General features: G+C 34.3%; 1 protein-coding gene across 1 annotated transcript; it reads right to left on the bottom strand.

Moving 5' to 3' along the window:
- Window positions 1–9337: 9337 nt before the first annotated feature.
- LOC127866091 (Ig-like V-type domain-containing protein FAM187A) lies at window positions 9338–15607 on the bottom strand. Its single transcript, XM_052406481.1, has 5 exons — window positions 15082–15607; window positions 12866–13030; window positions 12376–12526; window positions 11493–11576; window positions 9338–9981 (listed from the first exon to the last, which is right to left on the bottom strand). Exons 1-5 carry the CDS (start codon window positions 15535–15537, stop codon window positions 9464–9466), a joined length of 1374 nt encoding a protein of 457 aa, XP_052262441.1. The 5' UTR covers window positions 15538–15607; the 3' UTR covers window positions 9338–9463.
- Between the last annotated feature and the right edge of the window lie 1232 nt (window positions 15608–16839).

Here is a 16839-nt window from a genome sequence, read left to right on the forward strand (position 1 = left end):
TTGAAAGCTTTTTAGAGAATGCTAATACTTATACGTTAAGTCCTGAACAATCTTTATCTTTGGAAGGTCTTCTATAAATTCCAGAGGTTTCTAACACATTAAAAAATATGAATAATGACAAAAGTCCCGGTTCTGATGGATTTACTTCTAATTTTTTCAAAGTTTTTTGGGGGAAACTGGGTCATTTTGTAATAAGAGCCTTGAACTTTTCGTATACAAAAGGAGAACTGTCTATTACACAAAAGCAAGGAATTATCACGTGTATTCCGAAAGAAAACAGACCAAAACAGTTTTAAAAAAAATGGAAACCAATCACTTTGTTAAATATTGTATATAAATTAGCCTCTGGTACTATTGCTGCAATATAAAGAAGTGAAACTCCAGCTGCTGGAGCAGTATTGAATTTTCATTAAAAACAATTAGTTGGTCCTTTATTTAAGGCAAGTGACCGATTGCCCAAACAGTACAAAACAGCACAATACAAACCAACATAAACACAAAATATGAATAAAGCTGGGGTCACCGCCTTGGAACGGTCAATGCAAAGCATTGGGGGTTTAAACCTGGTTATAGAGCGCTCAACCTCACACTTGGCCCAGCAACATTCATAATACATTTAAGTGTAAGACTAAAGACAGTTTTAGATTATCTGATAAACGAAGATCAAACAGGGTTTGTTATGGGTAGATTTATAGAAGAAAACATTCGTCTCGTATATGATATTATGAATTTTACTGAAAAACATAATATACCTGGACTATTAATGATGATAGACTGTGAAAAAGCATTTGATTCTCTATCTTTTGTTTTTATTTTTAAAACGCTAACTTTTTTTAAGTTTGGTCCCAGTTTCATTAAATGGATATCACTTTTTTATCATAATACTTCTACTGCTGTGCAGTTGAATGGTTTTCTTTCCGAATTCTCTAAAATAGGTCGTGGATGTAGACAGGGGGATCCCATAAGTCCATACTTATTTATTTTATGTGCTGAAATTTTATCAATTAAATTAAGATATAAGAGGAATATCAAAGGTATTTGTATCAATGGCATAGAATATAAAGTTTCACAATTTGCAGATGATGCAACACTACTGCTAGATGGAAGTGATGACACAGTTAATAAAACCCTCGATATCCTTTATCACTTCTCTCAAATTTCAGGTTTAAAAATTAATTTCGAGAAAACCCATGTTATTTGGATAAGTTCCTTAAAATATAGCACCCGTTCGATAAAAAAGAAATGGAAGTTGGATTGGGGAAACAATAATTTTAAACTACTTGGCATACAGTTTCATATTGACTTGGAAAAAATGGTGTCGTTAAATTTTAATGATAAAATACAAAATAAATATAAAGAAGTGAAACTCCAGCTGCTGGAGCATTATTGAATTTTCATTAAAAACAATTAGTTGGTCCTTTATTTAAGGCAAGTGACCGATTGCCCAAACTGTACAAAACAGCACAATACAGCACAATACAAACCAACATAAACACAAAATATGAATAAAGCTGGGGTCACCGCCTTGGAACGGTCAATGCAAAGCATTGGGGGTTTAAACCTGGTTATAGAGCGCTCAACCTCACACTTGGCCCAGCAATATTCATAATACATTCAAGTGTAAATAAAATTTAACGTCATAGCATTGTAACTCAAATTAAACAATAATAAAAGGGAATTAAAACGCATTCAATTTAATTACTATTTAATTACTCAATTGCATTGAAGATACAAGAGTAACAGAATTACAACTTTTTGACGAACGATCAAATAAAACTATTAACAATTGTCAACTACATTTTATAGAAAAGATTTGAGAATGTAGAATCATAGAGTTAATATCTCAGATAATCATCGCGCAAATACAGGAAGAAGCAGCAATAATGGGTGTAAAAATTCCATATTACATAGCTTGGTTGTTTATGTGACTGCTAAACAAATTAAAAATAATTAAATCAAACAAGAAACGCCTATCAGAGAGAAAATATAAATAAAATGGAACGTTATAAACCCAATGACCTATGCATGTAGATTACAACTGGGAAAGTCGGTCGTATGACGTCACAAAAATCCATAATGGCATAATGACGTGAACAAATTCCAAGGGCAGTACTAAATAAAAATATTAATCGGGCTGTATTACTAATAAAACAAGTTTACGTGATTTAATATTAAGAAGCAAATGAATACAAATGGTAATTCCATTAAAGCGACATTATTGGAATCAAACAGTATATAGGTGTTTTGACAACTGAAGACAGAAATGATTTGATGTACGATTTGAGTCCAAATGTAGTTTACATGCAGATTTGTTCATACGACACAATGACACAATTTTATTCAACAGTGACAAATGCCTATAATGTAGTATTCATGCAGATTTGTTCATACGACAAAATGACACAATTTTATTCAACAGTGAAAAATGCCTATAATATCACTAATGATTCCAAATTTTAAGGGAAGAAAGATATAGTGAATCGAAAACCATCAAACACGTGTTTTTAAGTACATAAGCATCGTATCCTTTTGATAAAAACAAGTTAATTAAATTGAAAAGTTTAATATGAACATTTGGTTTAACATATTTTAATTTGCTTCAAAACATCTCCGTAAAATGATGGATGGGAGATTCCATTATTTAAATGCCATTTTAAAGAAACATTATATTTTGAAATTAAATCACCATACTTAGAGTAAAATCTAGCAAATTTATTTCTTAAGTTATGATACAAAAAGCCTTGTTTTAGCAATTTTTTAGTTAATATTAGATTACGATCATTAAAATCTTTAATACACGAACATGCTCTGGCATAACGTACCAACTGCGAAATGTAAATACCGTAGGAAGGTCCTTTAGGGATGTTGCCATCTAGAAACGGAAAATTTACAATTTCAAAGTTAAAATCGTCCCGTTTGTCGTATAAACTAGTTTTGATCAAATTATTATTAATAGTTAAATGTAAGTCTAAATACGCAGCGTCTGTATTGGATATACACGATCTATTTAAGACTAGTTCTTTTGGGTAGATTTTGTGAATATATTGTTCAAATAATGGATTATCTAAATTAAGTATGTCATCAATGTACCTACTAGTAAGGTTAAAACAATTAATCAAATCTACTTGCTTAGTTTTAGATAATTCTAACATAAATTCGCTTTCATAACAATATAAAAAAAGGTCAGCTATAAGTGGCGCACAATTAGTACCCATAGGAACGCCAATAATTTGTTTAAATATTTTACCATTAAATTCAACAAACAAGTTATCCAAAAGAAAAGTAAGTGCTGCACAAAAGTCAAGACCAGTCCAAATGATGTAATTATCTAATATCTGATTAGTAAAAAAAGCTGTTTTAGTGTTTAAAGCTAGATACAAACATTTCTCTCTAGCAAAAGTTTTTTCAATCAAAGAAACAAGTTTGGATTTTATTAAAGCGTGAGGAAGCGTTGTATATAGTGTCGAAAAATCATAAGTACTTACCTGCGACACCTTATATTTTTTATTTTCAATTTTATCAATAACTTCTAAGGTGTTTTTTATTGACCAAAATAGGTTAATATTACTATTTTCATAAACTTTATTACAAAATTTAGCTATATGATATCTAATAGCACTCAATACAGATGTAAGATACACTGATAATTGTTTGGTGGTACAAGACACTGAATTAGCGATAAAACGACTTTTATATGGCGTCTTATGTAATTTAGGTATCCAGTAAAGTGATGGCAATTTCTTGTCAGTAATATTGACTATTACATTTAACTTTATGCATTGGGCAATATGGTCGGTAATAATTTCATTAGGTAGCTTATTGTACTCACAATATGATGTAGTTTGTGAAAGTTCTTGTGAAATAGTTTGAACATAAAACACTCGTCATATTATGATAACATTATTAGCAGCCTTATCAGCAGGAACTAAGACGAATTTAGATTTTAAGTCTTCAAGCAATTTACAGAGATTTTGTTTATTAAATTTAGGTGAATGTGGTAGGGCCAAAGGATGTGTATCATAAAAACATATTTTATTCATGGCCATACTAAATTTTTTTGTTTTCCAATCATTGAGTGCAGTAATTTCAGCATTTTCCTTCCTGCACCATTTAGTGCAATAATCATGTAAGGAAGTTACGATATTCTTAATGCAGTCATCAAAATCAACAGGAATAGGCAGTCTGTACTTAGGGCCTCTGCGTAGCAAATTTCTAAGGTTTTTATTTTGAATGAAATTAAGGTCCCCAGTAATAACATGTCCAACTGGACCATATATATATTTAGAACTAGTACAGTCACATAATGTAGGACAATTTCTTATTACATTTAAATCTGTGGAAATAGAATTATAATTAAAAACGATACTTCTTACAGGTTTACTATATTTGTAGCAAATAAGTGGTGATTCAGTATTGCGGAAATAAGGGGGAATCAACCGACGTACATTTTTATCATTGAATATTTTAGGAAGGTCAATTAAATCAAGACCTTTGTTACAAAACTCAATTTTGATACGATTTCTAGTTTTGTTAAGTACATTTTCAATAAAAGGTTTAAGATAGTAGTCAGTGAAAGATTCAATAATACAAGCACATTCATATAGAGGGTCAGATTGAAGTAAAATAAGTTTACATTCCTTATCAATATGCGCCAACGAAGAAACAGAAAGAGAGCAAAGTGCACTTAGTAATTTATGTTTACCCCCATTTTGTAATACTGTGTAGCAATCATTTAAAGAAAGCAGACGTTTAAATTTACGCCTTAAGTTACCATTTTTCCTAATGCCATGTGAACGTTTATTTCTTAGACGTTTACTAAACAGAGAAAATGAATTAATCGATTTATTTTTAGAAATTGTTCCAACATTTAGAATATTATCATTTAATCCAAGTGGGTAAGCTGATTGCAAACGTTTAATCCATTCAAATTCTGACATGCACCTTGCTTTTAATTGGCACTGACTTGAAGTACTATTATTAAAAATAAGTTGCTCCACAGGTTGAATTGAAATATTAGTTACGCTATGACCTGTTTTATTAAAGTGCTGGTAAATGAAGTTATAAAATTTATTGTTATTTTTAATTTTAAAAAAATGTTCCCTAAAACGTGTTTTAAGTGATCTACCCGTCTGCCCAACGTATTGCGCACCACAACAGGGTACATTTCAAGTAATAACATAAACCACATGCATAGAATTTCATGAGACATCGGATTTAATATTAACTGAAAATTTGCGGTTATTAACCGATGAAAGAATAAAAGAGGACATATTTAAAAACTTGCAACATAAACACTTCCTGGAGTTGCACTTATTTATTGTAGGATACATCAAATTATGGAATAGAAGAGCGCTAACGCCAATTGGTAGAATAACAGTTGTCAAATCTCCGTTATTACCGCTGCTAACATATTTATTTTCTACATTACCAACCCCAAATCAACAAATATTAAATAAAATAAAAAGCATGTTTTACGAATTTGTTTGGCAAGGTCAGCCAAGAATAAAAAAGTGAAGTACTTATTAAAGATTATGACAATGGGGGTTTAAAAATGGTAAATGTCTTTTCGTATGTTAAAAAGTTAAAAATTCTATGGCTAAACAGACTTATTACATGTTATAGTAGTACATGCTATGGATTTTCACTTAAAAATATACTTGTATTAGAAAAAATAGTTAACTTCGGAAAAAGTTATATTGATTTATGTGTAAGACAGATGTTTAATCCATTTTGGAAAGACGTATTAGAATCTTTTGCAGATTTTATCGACCATTTTCCAATAGACAATATCACGAAATTTCAAGAACTTCCATTATACTTTAACAATAAGTTTTCAATTGGACACGGATATTTTTATGTTCCTAGTTGGTATAATAAGGGAATACGATTTGTTAAAGATATCATGAATTTCAATGGAACATTTTTAACTAGAACGGAATTTGACAAAAACTATACGCTAGTGTGAACTTTCTACAATTTGAAGGAATACTACAAGCGATTAAAGAATACTTAGGATTGCTTTAACTTGATAAAATCTCAAGAATGAATGATGATTATTGTTTCCCAATCATCCCGGGATATATTAAGCCTATATTATTGCACAACAAAACCACTCACTTATATATAACATATTAATAAACAACAATGAAATTCCAACAGGCCAAGTAAAATGGAACAGCATTTTCAGTATTGAAAGCTCAGAATGAAGTCTTTTCGCATGGGTATTTAAAACCACAAAAAATTCATACAACCAATGGTTTCAAGTGAGACTGACTCACAACATACTAGCCACAAATAATTTGTTAAAAAAATAAAAATAAGTGACTCAGACAAATGTACTTTCTGTAAAACAGAAACAGAGACTCTCGTCCATTTATTTTGGAGTTGCAATGTCATACAAATGCTTTTACATCACATCACATCTGCTATTTAAAACATTGAGAACAATTTTAGTTTAGATTGTAAAACATTTATACCGGGATCAGTTGGTAACCAATCTGAAAAGTATAACGTTTTATGTCTCGAAATAAAACGCTTTATTTATTATTGTAGACGTAGAATGGTAACCCCTACAATTCATGGTATCCGCAGTAGCAGCAAAATAGCCTCTGCAGTTATACAAAACACGCATTTAGCCAAAAGTTATAAAAGTTCGTGGGAATCGGTTGAATCTCTTTGTAATACTAATTTACCTTCATAATTATAAGTATTTTTGTGTTGTATTTTTATAGAATTGGCTTACATTTTTGTAACATGACTGATTGTACTGTAATTCAATTTATTACTATTCCAGCGATGTTTGTATTTAACTGTACAGTGCATATTGGCGAATAAATAAATAAATGGAAAAATAAATTTGTTATATTGCAATTAAACAGTAATATTTAATAAGCATACTTGATTTAAACAGTAGAACAGAAAATGTAAACCTGTATTAAAAAATATGAAATATTTTAGTGTTTAGTTGCCCATAATTGTATGCGTTTTGTCTTTCAAATTCTAGTCTCAACATTAGGAAATAAGTGTCAGCTAGACACATTCGCCAACTACAGGTTTCCGAATAATATTCCAAAAACATCAATGAAGCAGGTAGTTCCAGTAAAAACCGTGTAAGGGATAATATAAGATACTCATAATAAAATGGAGGTTGTTAAGGCACTGGGAAGGGTTTTGAAATTTGTCAAAATATGACCGAAGGACCTCATGCCAAACATTCATACGCCATATGCAAGCCAGCTCATAACTGTTCAACTGTCCTTAACCCATTTATGCCTAGCGTCTAGAAAAAAGACCTTGGCAAACAGCGTAGACCCAGACATCAGGGTCTGCGCTGTTTGCTAAAAGGAATTTCTGTAAGAAATATTCTAAATATAGAAATAAATATACTAGACATCCATAATTTTGGATATAAATTGATCCAATTTAGAAGGATGGGAGAGTCCACTAGGCATAAATGGGGTAAGTTCTGAATATATGTTAGTCTTGATCAGCTGGTTATAAACATATCTCCAAGAGGCCAAGAACAAAAATCCGAGGGTTCAGGCATTCACTTTAATTTTACACGTGATTTTTATACGTGCTTGTTAAGATGGAGATGTATGTGTTTTTGCCGTTAAAACTTGAAGTGTTACCTCAAGTGGGAAAAAGTGGATGAAGTAATTCCAAAGCTAGCCAAACGTTTAGGATGGCTTGAACTGTTAGATTACCGTTCAGTATAGGAAATTATTAGCACAGACGTCATTTGTACTGTTAAGTGTTTTTTCTGGTTGCATGAATATTACTCTTATGGTTTTACTATATTTTAAAGAAGTGTTCTTGCAGTATCATATTTATAATAGTGTTTATCATTTTCTATTTACAAAACACATGAAGGATAATAAGTCTTTATGACATGGTAATATTTTGAAGAGCTGGCTTAATTGTATATTTCAGGTGATATTTTTATATGAATTATATATAAAATGTTGCTGCACAAGTTATTTAATTGACAAGGTTATATGTTTTAATTAATATTAAATGTATTTATTTATATCGAATATACTTGTAAGGTCTGTATACATTATTAAGATTTGGGCCAAAACAGTTCAATTTTTATTCAAAATCAGTAATGTAATTATTGTGACACATGTTCCTAATTACTGAATGCATATTAATAATAAGGTTTTTTCGCATTGGGATATAATCATAAGTTATTTTGAAAACTGATCGGGAAAACTACTTTGTTATACATTTTTATATTTGTTTATATATAGCACATAATATTATGTCAATTAATTAACTTGCACTTGATTTATTAATGTACACAACTCGAGTAAATATGGTAGTAGTTGTTGAATTTTTATTTTGATGGTGTTGTGTTGTTTTTTTAATGAAAGATCGCATTGTTTTTAGGTCGCCGAACATGTTTATATGTGGCGATGCCAAATAGACCTGCCCGCAACGGCTGTTTATGGAATCACAAACGGTGTTAATGGTTTATCATGATTTAACATGAACATTAAATACAATGCAGTTAAGTCTTGTCTTTTTATTAAATCAAAAATTAATGTCGATGAAAAAATGGTACTCGGGAACTTTTAACTGACCTTGCACGATGCTTGATACTGGTGAGTAAATTAATATAAGCTCTCGTCACACACTAGCCCAATATCAATTAACCTATTCCTTTTCACAGCGGCGTGCAACTAATAATACACCAAAAACTTAATTAGCCGGGGACCAGATAAAATCGAAGTACTGACAGTACTGGGTGACGATGCTTTTAAAGAGGATGGATATAAAAGCATCAATTTAAGTTTATTAACATCACCACAATTGCGTATGTGGGTACGAAAAAAAAATTGGGTACGACAATTTGGGGTAGAAAAAACAATTAGGGGTACTTTGAAGTAGTACCCGTGGGGAACTTGACCTATTCAGTGAAACTGGGAGGCGGGTTACATTCTCGATCAGATCTAATAATAACTACATTTGAGGTTTTCCCAACGTCACAGCGTTTAAAGTGCCACCTGGTAGTTTCGTGTCTGGTTCCTGTCCCGAACATCTCGATAAATTTGAAATAAGACAGGAACCAATCTGCCTTTACCTTTATCAATGATAATCAGCGAGGTATGCCGATTGATAAAATTTAGCTAACTCAACAGGACTGGCTCGGTCTTTTACATAGGTTGCCATTGTGGAGATTTTTTTCATGGTATGATAACTTAGACGAGCTGCTTCGCTGAAGCAGAATCGTAAAAAATATATGCACATTATCAGTTTTTAATATTGGGTCAACAGGTAAAAGGCGATTATGAATCATTGGGCATCTCGCAATTTACACAAACAAAGGCGGAAATAGCCATTCAATGATTTTATTCTTGTATCTAAGTATACAGAAAAGAATTCGTCTCTTGTTGAACGAACATCTTCAGCCCATGACAAATGTTTAATGTTGAGACAATCACAAACACAATACGCGTCTTTAGAGTTTGTGTCGCCGTGATCTTCCGAAGCAAACTTTACACACGCAGAACAGCACTACGGACACCACAGTGAGGCATAGGCCGCCGTATGTGATGTAGTTCTTCAGGTTCTCGTCCATACCCTTAAACACCAGCACCTTGAACGTAGCAATGTGCTTCTGCCACACCCAGCAACTGTAGGGGGCGCTGTCGAGTTTCCGGATTCTGAATATTGTTAGTCTGTTTAAGCGGTCGATCCTTACCCGGCCTTTTGTTATTCGACCAATATCGCGCGCGTTAATGACGCGCTCACCACGCAGCCACCGTACCTTTGACCTCTCTTTCGTGCGAACAGGGCACGCGAGCGTTTCTTTCGAGTCCTCTGCGACATAGCGGACCCTCCGAACAACCATTCTTGGAAGTTCCGGTTTCCTTCCAAGTGGGTGATAGCCGCCTCCTATTACTTCTATGACTTTTCCGTTCCTGTCGGTTATTTGTAACGGCGGTGGGGTGGTCGGGCAACCCACGTTGCAGGAACCTGGAAAAGTAAAGTACTTATCATGCATATAACCTTAAATAATAAAAATGACAGCCCTATGACAAATGAGTGCCCAGCCAGGCGGTCATAAATTGAATAACCACCGAAGCCAGTGGTCCATACACAATTCGGGGCTTTATAGCTGACCGCTTTTATGCCTTTCGGTTCGAAGCGTGGGATTCTTTTTTTCGGCAAAGCTGTATAACGAAGGTTTTAAGTAGTGTTGCTCTTGATAAAAAAAATTAAAACGATTTTTATATTGTTTGCACAATTTACAATTTCACGTGTAAACATATTGATTTCTGCATAAGAATGAATTGAAATCGTCGTGTTTATTCTATCGCACTTACTTGATATAGCGAAACAAAAGTTATAATAAATTGGACCAGAAATATTTAAAAGAATTTATTCGGCGAATTCCTATATTATCATGAAAACATGGTAAATAAAAGATTGTTGCTGTTTTTGAAAATTGAACATGATAAATATCTCATTTTGATTGATTTAATATAAAGAATACCATCACATTGACAACTTTTTTTAGCATTATCGCAATGATTCACGATATACATAATTGAGTCAAGCAGCTGTGTACGGCAAACCACTATAACTTGTCTGTTCGTATCCATATGGGCAATGCGAATGAATGTTTCGCGTTTTCCTGGTTACCCTTTATGTTTTGATTTTATTGTCACATAGTATTTGTGTGTTTTATCTTTAGATATATTAGTATAAGCATAAAAAAGAAGAAATAAGTCATCACAACTGGCGCAAAAAGTGACGATGTAGTTTAGAACTGCGCCGATGAAAAAACCGTCCGCGATCTTTAATTAAATGGAAAAAAAACTTACTTTTTTTCTAACAAAAACAAACATCAACACCGTAGACTCTTTAGAAAACAAGATTTCGTGTTATATTGTAAAGCACATTTCTAACTGTACTTTCAATCAGTGTGTAATGAACAATTTAACAACATGACCAAAATAGACAAAAATGTATTAATACTAGTAACTCTTTAAGGAAGTTTAAATACAAAATATATTCACGCTTTGAACTTAGTTATATAATGCTTGAATTTAAAATGTTTTAAACTAATAACTTGAAAATAATTGTTATATCACTATCGAAATGCATTGAATCTTTAGCGCACTTAGCCATTTATCATCCGGACGGCTACCTCGCGAGACCGAATATGGATCCTATGTGTGCAATCCACGTGTTACCATGTGAAAGTCTGCGTTTTTATTTCATTTTCTATCCCTTCGTCATTGACTATCGGGATATATAGTTGCGTATCTACTTTATTCATAGCACCAGACTTTCAAATTGATGAGATTGTTATCCCTTCTTTTTTATTACTAAAGGCGTATACGAATTGTGTGCATATATAAATTACATTTACTCGCAACGCCGATTTCATTTGACAAGTGTTAAGAATCAGCGTGATCACTTCTTATTCGCTATTTGGACGTTTGTGGTTAAATGCCTATAGCAAGTGTAAAGCAGGTTACCCTCGATGAGCTCACTGCGGCGGTCCTTCATGCCAGGAATATTGGCCACTGGTCGAGGAAACACGGTAGACCTGCAAGGCACTCCTGAAAACAGCACGTGCACGCTGTAGAAGTGCCAGGGAATCTCTTTAATAATGGCATAATCGGAATCGAACATATGGTCTACCTTTCATCGAATCATGTAAACTCGCGACTAATGTTAGATGTGCACACTTATGAATGGAAACTTGGTACAGACTCCGAACGATAGAACAAATATGTATCGCATTACAAGTCTGTGAATTTTTTACTCAGACGAAAATTAATGTCATAGGGTAACAGTTTGTTTTATAACCTTCTTCAACGTACACATTTTAATTATGCATTATATAATCAGTGCTCCAGCTAGGATTTAAAAAGGGCAGGGGGGCTTTTTTGTCAAAAGGGCACTTTCGTCGCGCAGTATTTTGTGAAAAGGGCACTTTCGACGCGCAGTATTTTGTGAAAAGGGCACGTTATAGCGCGGGTGTTTCTGGAATGCTTTCTATTGCATGTTCATTTATATGTTATAAATAATTGTATTATTTCCATTATTATTTAACCATTTAAATATAATGTCTACAATGAGGATTAAACTAATTACAATGTAATAAGAGATTTAGGAATTATCATATGTAAAAAAAAAAAAAAAAAAAAAATTATTTTTATTTTTTTTGAGGGGGGGGGGGCAGGGCGGAGGTTCGGGGGGGGGGGGCAGGGCGGAGGTGGAGGTTCGGGAGGGCAGGGCGCGGCGCCCTTCGATTTAGGCCTAGCTGGAGCACTGTTTAATGTTATGACAATGTATAATGCATTGTGTCTTTATTATTGTCGGCTGTTGTATTTGCATGCCCTCTGTACCTCATACCATGCGGATATTGGGTGATGATTGGGACATCGACTGGAAGAATAGGATCTCTTTTGTCGATCTTCTGTGCCATGCACGTGCCAAACTTCACGCGGCGGCCATCTTTGCCACACTGGTCACACTCCCCCCACTCAGACCAATGACTGTACACCTGTTAAGATAAGCACCTGTTTAGATAAGTGAAGCAAAACAGTCCCGAAAACACCGGTTTCATCTAAAAACGTGAACTAGTGAGTGCAATTTTATCAACAATAAATCTAATTTATTTGCCTTTTTGTCGGGTCATGGTACGATGAATACTGCATTCACTTATCAAAACTCGTTGTTAAATTGACCGATACACAACAATAATTTGAAAACGATTTTAGTCCACACATGGATACAAAAAAAGCGCGTGACCAACATACAAGCATTATATAACACTGCTTCTTCAAACTGAATCTCTACAAATCTTACTCTCAACCGTTCCGACCGAGCCTCGCCTCCGTACCTTTATATTGTGATCCAGTAGTTGCCTTGGCGGCTGCAGGCGGCTCGTTTCGTTCTCGAAGACGGTGAGTTGTGGCTCCCGGAAGAGCACGTCCACCTGGTAGATCACCAGCGGGTCGCCCTGATGTATGCAGAAATACTGACCCGCATCGTCGACGTCTATGTGCTATAAGTGTGTGCAATGACTTGTACAATTCCATCGGTGTATATGACGCACTCAGGTGTTTAGAAAATAAAGCTGTATCTTATACACACACAAAAATACAGTATTTGAACCGGGCCCGTTCAGTTCTGTTTAACGCTTTTCAATCGTAAGTACTAACGGGTTGGAAGAATACCAGCGCCGCCGCACAAATAGGATTGGGCAAGAAAGAAACTGTTTGACGACGTGTCTCCAACTCCCCCCCCCCCCCTCTTCTGATTTAAGTTTCCCAACTGTCACTTACTGGCATGTGCATGTGCGAATAGCCGCTCAGATCGGATGCGCCTGCGCAGGAAGCTAACTGACCGCATTAACATGACTTGATTTTTTTTGTGAGCGTTAGCTCGCAAATAATGCAGACGCAATTTTGCAAATCAGTATGGGCTTAGCTACGCTAGAAACCGTAACCCGTGACTGCCTGTGTGGATAACTGCAGTAGAATTAAGCAGACGAATGCTAAAAGCGTCTGCTCTAACCACCGCATCTGCCTGTTCTCACTGGTACAGTACATTGTGTGTATATAACAGCTTGTAAGACAACGTTGGCCGGTCTAGTGTTTATCATTGAAATCTGTACATATTGGCTGCTTTCAGGGAAAACGGAGCTTAATGCATGTCAAATTAGATTAGCCTATGCACACTGATTAGCTGTATCAATGATTTGAAAAAAAAACACATCTCGACCTGTGTTTTAAGACACACTCTTTATAAATGTGAATGGGATGTGGTCATTTCAAACTTGCGATATAAAAACTATAACATAATTTTGAAAACTGAGTTGGTCTAAGATTATACAACAGCGAACAAATTCAGTGCCTTCAGCGCTTTGATTTTAAACTACTGTGGCACAGGCAGGTATTGTGGTTGATTTCTGCAATATCGTTCTGGCGTGTGAGCGAGCTTGTATAAGGTGCACAACACTCCAATACGAAAGAAAGAAAAATAAACACAAAAGAACGACAAAGTGGAGCAATAACGACTCTTTTGAAATGTGTCGCCTCTTTTGTCGTTCTAAGGCAGCGATTTTCCTCCTTCTTTATAAAGTACCGGTAAACGGCACTTTCCCAATTACGAAAAAAATACAAATTTCCCAATTGCTGTCCTTAAATTCCCAATTAAAGGTAAAAAAAAAAAAGGAACATTTAGTTAGTTTCCCTTTGCAGCTCTATAGCTTGAACCTAGGTTTATATAATATTGACAACTTGAAAACACTTGTTTATCAATTTAAAAGTATTTGGGAGCAAAAAATCAAATACACCAATTTCCCAATTTGAGGTTTTCACGACTCGATTTTTCCCAATTTTGAGGTTTTCACGACTCGATTTTTCCCAATTGGACCGGTACGGGTACTTTTCCCAATTGGACAAAGAAAATTGCTGTAAGGATATAATTATCGTTCTGTTTTCGCGTTGGCAACCTTTAAATCCGCCAAAAGGCTAACACGGAAGAACGTCAAAACAAAATTAAATAGTTAGGCAATAAGAACATATGACATGCATCGCTTCTTCTTTTCATTCTGATTCGTTGTGTTGTTAGCGACTTTCGAATCCGCTAGTGGCTAACATTCCAGGTAGATATGACAGAAATAAGACACCATAGAGAGGAGACCTTACATGAATCTTCTTTCGTATAATCTTCTTACTTGACGTGAATTCAAGCAAACGCGATACTTATTTAAAAGAACGAGTTGATTTCTTGTTTCTACAAGTAAGTTTAACGTTTAATGAAATAGCGAACACAAATATAATGCATTTGAATTCATTTTTGCATGATAATCACAGAAGAGATTAGCCCGTTTTGTTGACTTGATTTGCAATGATAAGTGTAAATACCGGAGAAAAATCGACACAGCGACATAAGATAGTTGGCAAGATAAAACGGTCTTATAAATGTATTCATATATATCTTTGAAATTGAAACAATTAACGTTTTTGTTACGTACATATATTTAAAGTTGCAAGAGCGTGTGAATTGCTTGGGAATACAGTTCATGGAGGTGAATAAAAACAACCTTACCTTTATGACGAGCGTCATATCGTTCAGAATATTCATGTTGCGTGTCTCTGGTGCAATGTGTGACGTCGAAGAATCCACTACGCGCATGCGCTGCCAGAACATTTGGAACTTCTTCGGCTCTTGATCGGGTCTCTGGCAAACGGGACACTTCAACTCGACTCGTTGTCCTTCCAGAGCCAAAATGGCGACTAGCGGATCATGAATGCGGTTTTCTGATAGGTTGGCTTCTCTTATGCAGCTATAATATTTTTCGAAAACATCTTTTATTTCTTGCTTGGAGAATTGCCAGGTCCCCTTGTTCTTCAGTATGTCGAGCGATGAGATTGCACGTTCTGATCGGTGTTGGTACACAGGTAAAATGTCTTGAGGTATTGATGATAAATCGAAACAAAAACTATTCAAATTCATTGAAAGTGAAATGAAAATATACCCCACTGCTATCCTTTTTTCCAGCATGGTATTGTAAGACGCGTACAACGCCAAAATAACCGTTCTGCAAATAAGAAAGTACGCTGTAATGACGTCATCGATTACGTCATATGGTATCACGTGAAACGAAACCGCGCTTTGTTTGTCGGTGGTGAATTTTGTTAAATGCAAGTCCCTCATATCTTAATTTAAGCGGTTCTTAAGTCACCACAACCTTTAATTTAAATAGATCACCTTAACTTGTTTTTTTAATTCATTTTTTCAATACCTCCACTTAACTAAAAATATGCAATGATGCTTCAACAAAACCACAAACTTCACTAACTCTTCCAACAAAAATAAGGATAAATAATAAAGATATTGAAAATGTTGAAGATATCTTAGAAGAGTTTAACAATAATTTCATCAACATTTCCCATATAGTTTCGAAAAGAAAATATTACCCAAACACTTATCAAACTGTTAAAACATTTTTAGACAAAAAAATAGGAATGAATGTTTTTGACGTTCCTCAGATTACGATATTTGACGTTCGGAAAATAATAGACTCTTTCAAAATATCCAAAGCTGCCGGAATAGACAATATTGGCGCTAAAATTCTCAAATATTGTGGGATATCATTGTAGGTCCGATTACTTCTATTATTAATAATTGTATAAATGCTGGAATTTTTCCTGACCAGCTTAAAGATGCATATGTTTTGCCAATACATAAAGATGCAGATAAAAGTGCTCTTAACAATTATAGACCAATTTCTATTCACCCAACAATTTCGAAGATATTTGAGAGACACATTACAAATCAACTTAAATCATATCTTGAAAAGCATTAACTACTCCTCAGTTACCAAGCTGGTTTCCGCCAAAATCATTCTTGTCAAACATCCTTGATTCGCCTTGTAGATTCTTGGTTACAGTATATTGATTCTGGTCGCATGGTTGGATCAATTTTCGTGGATCTCCGGAAAGCATTCGATTTAGTAGATCATGACATAATACTTGAAAAACTCAGCATGTACCATTTTTCTGGCAATGCTCTTGCTTTGATGAAATCTTATCTTTCTAATAGAAGACAGTATATAAAGATAGGTTCCAGAAAATCGTCGTTTCAATATATCAAAACCGGTGTACCACAAGGCTCTATACTTGGGCCAATTGTATTTCTTGTTTACTAGTACATTAATGACATCCAATTTTTCGTTAAAAACTCAACAATTGATCTTTACGCAGACGATTCAACATTACACGTATCGGATTATAACATTCATAATTTACAATTAAATTTGCAAAACGATTTGGGCAGTATAGCAACATGGAGTTCCTTTAATAA

This window comes from Dreissena polymorpha, chromosome 2, assembly GCF_020536995.1.
Source record: "Dreissena polymorpha isolate Duluth1 chromosome 2, UMN_Dpol_1.0, whole genome shotgun sequence".
NCBI lineage: Eukaryota > Metazoa > Mollusca > Bivalvia > Myida > Dreissenidae > Dreissena > Dreissena polymorpha.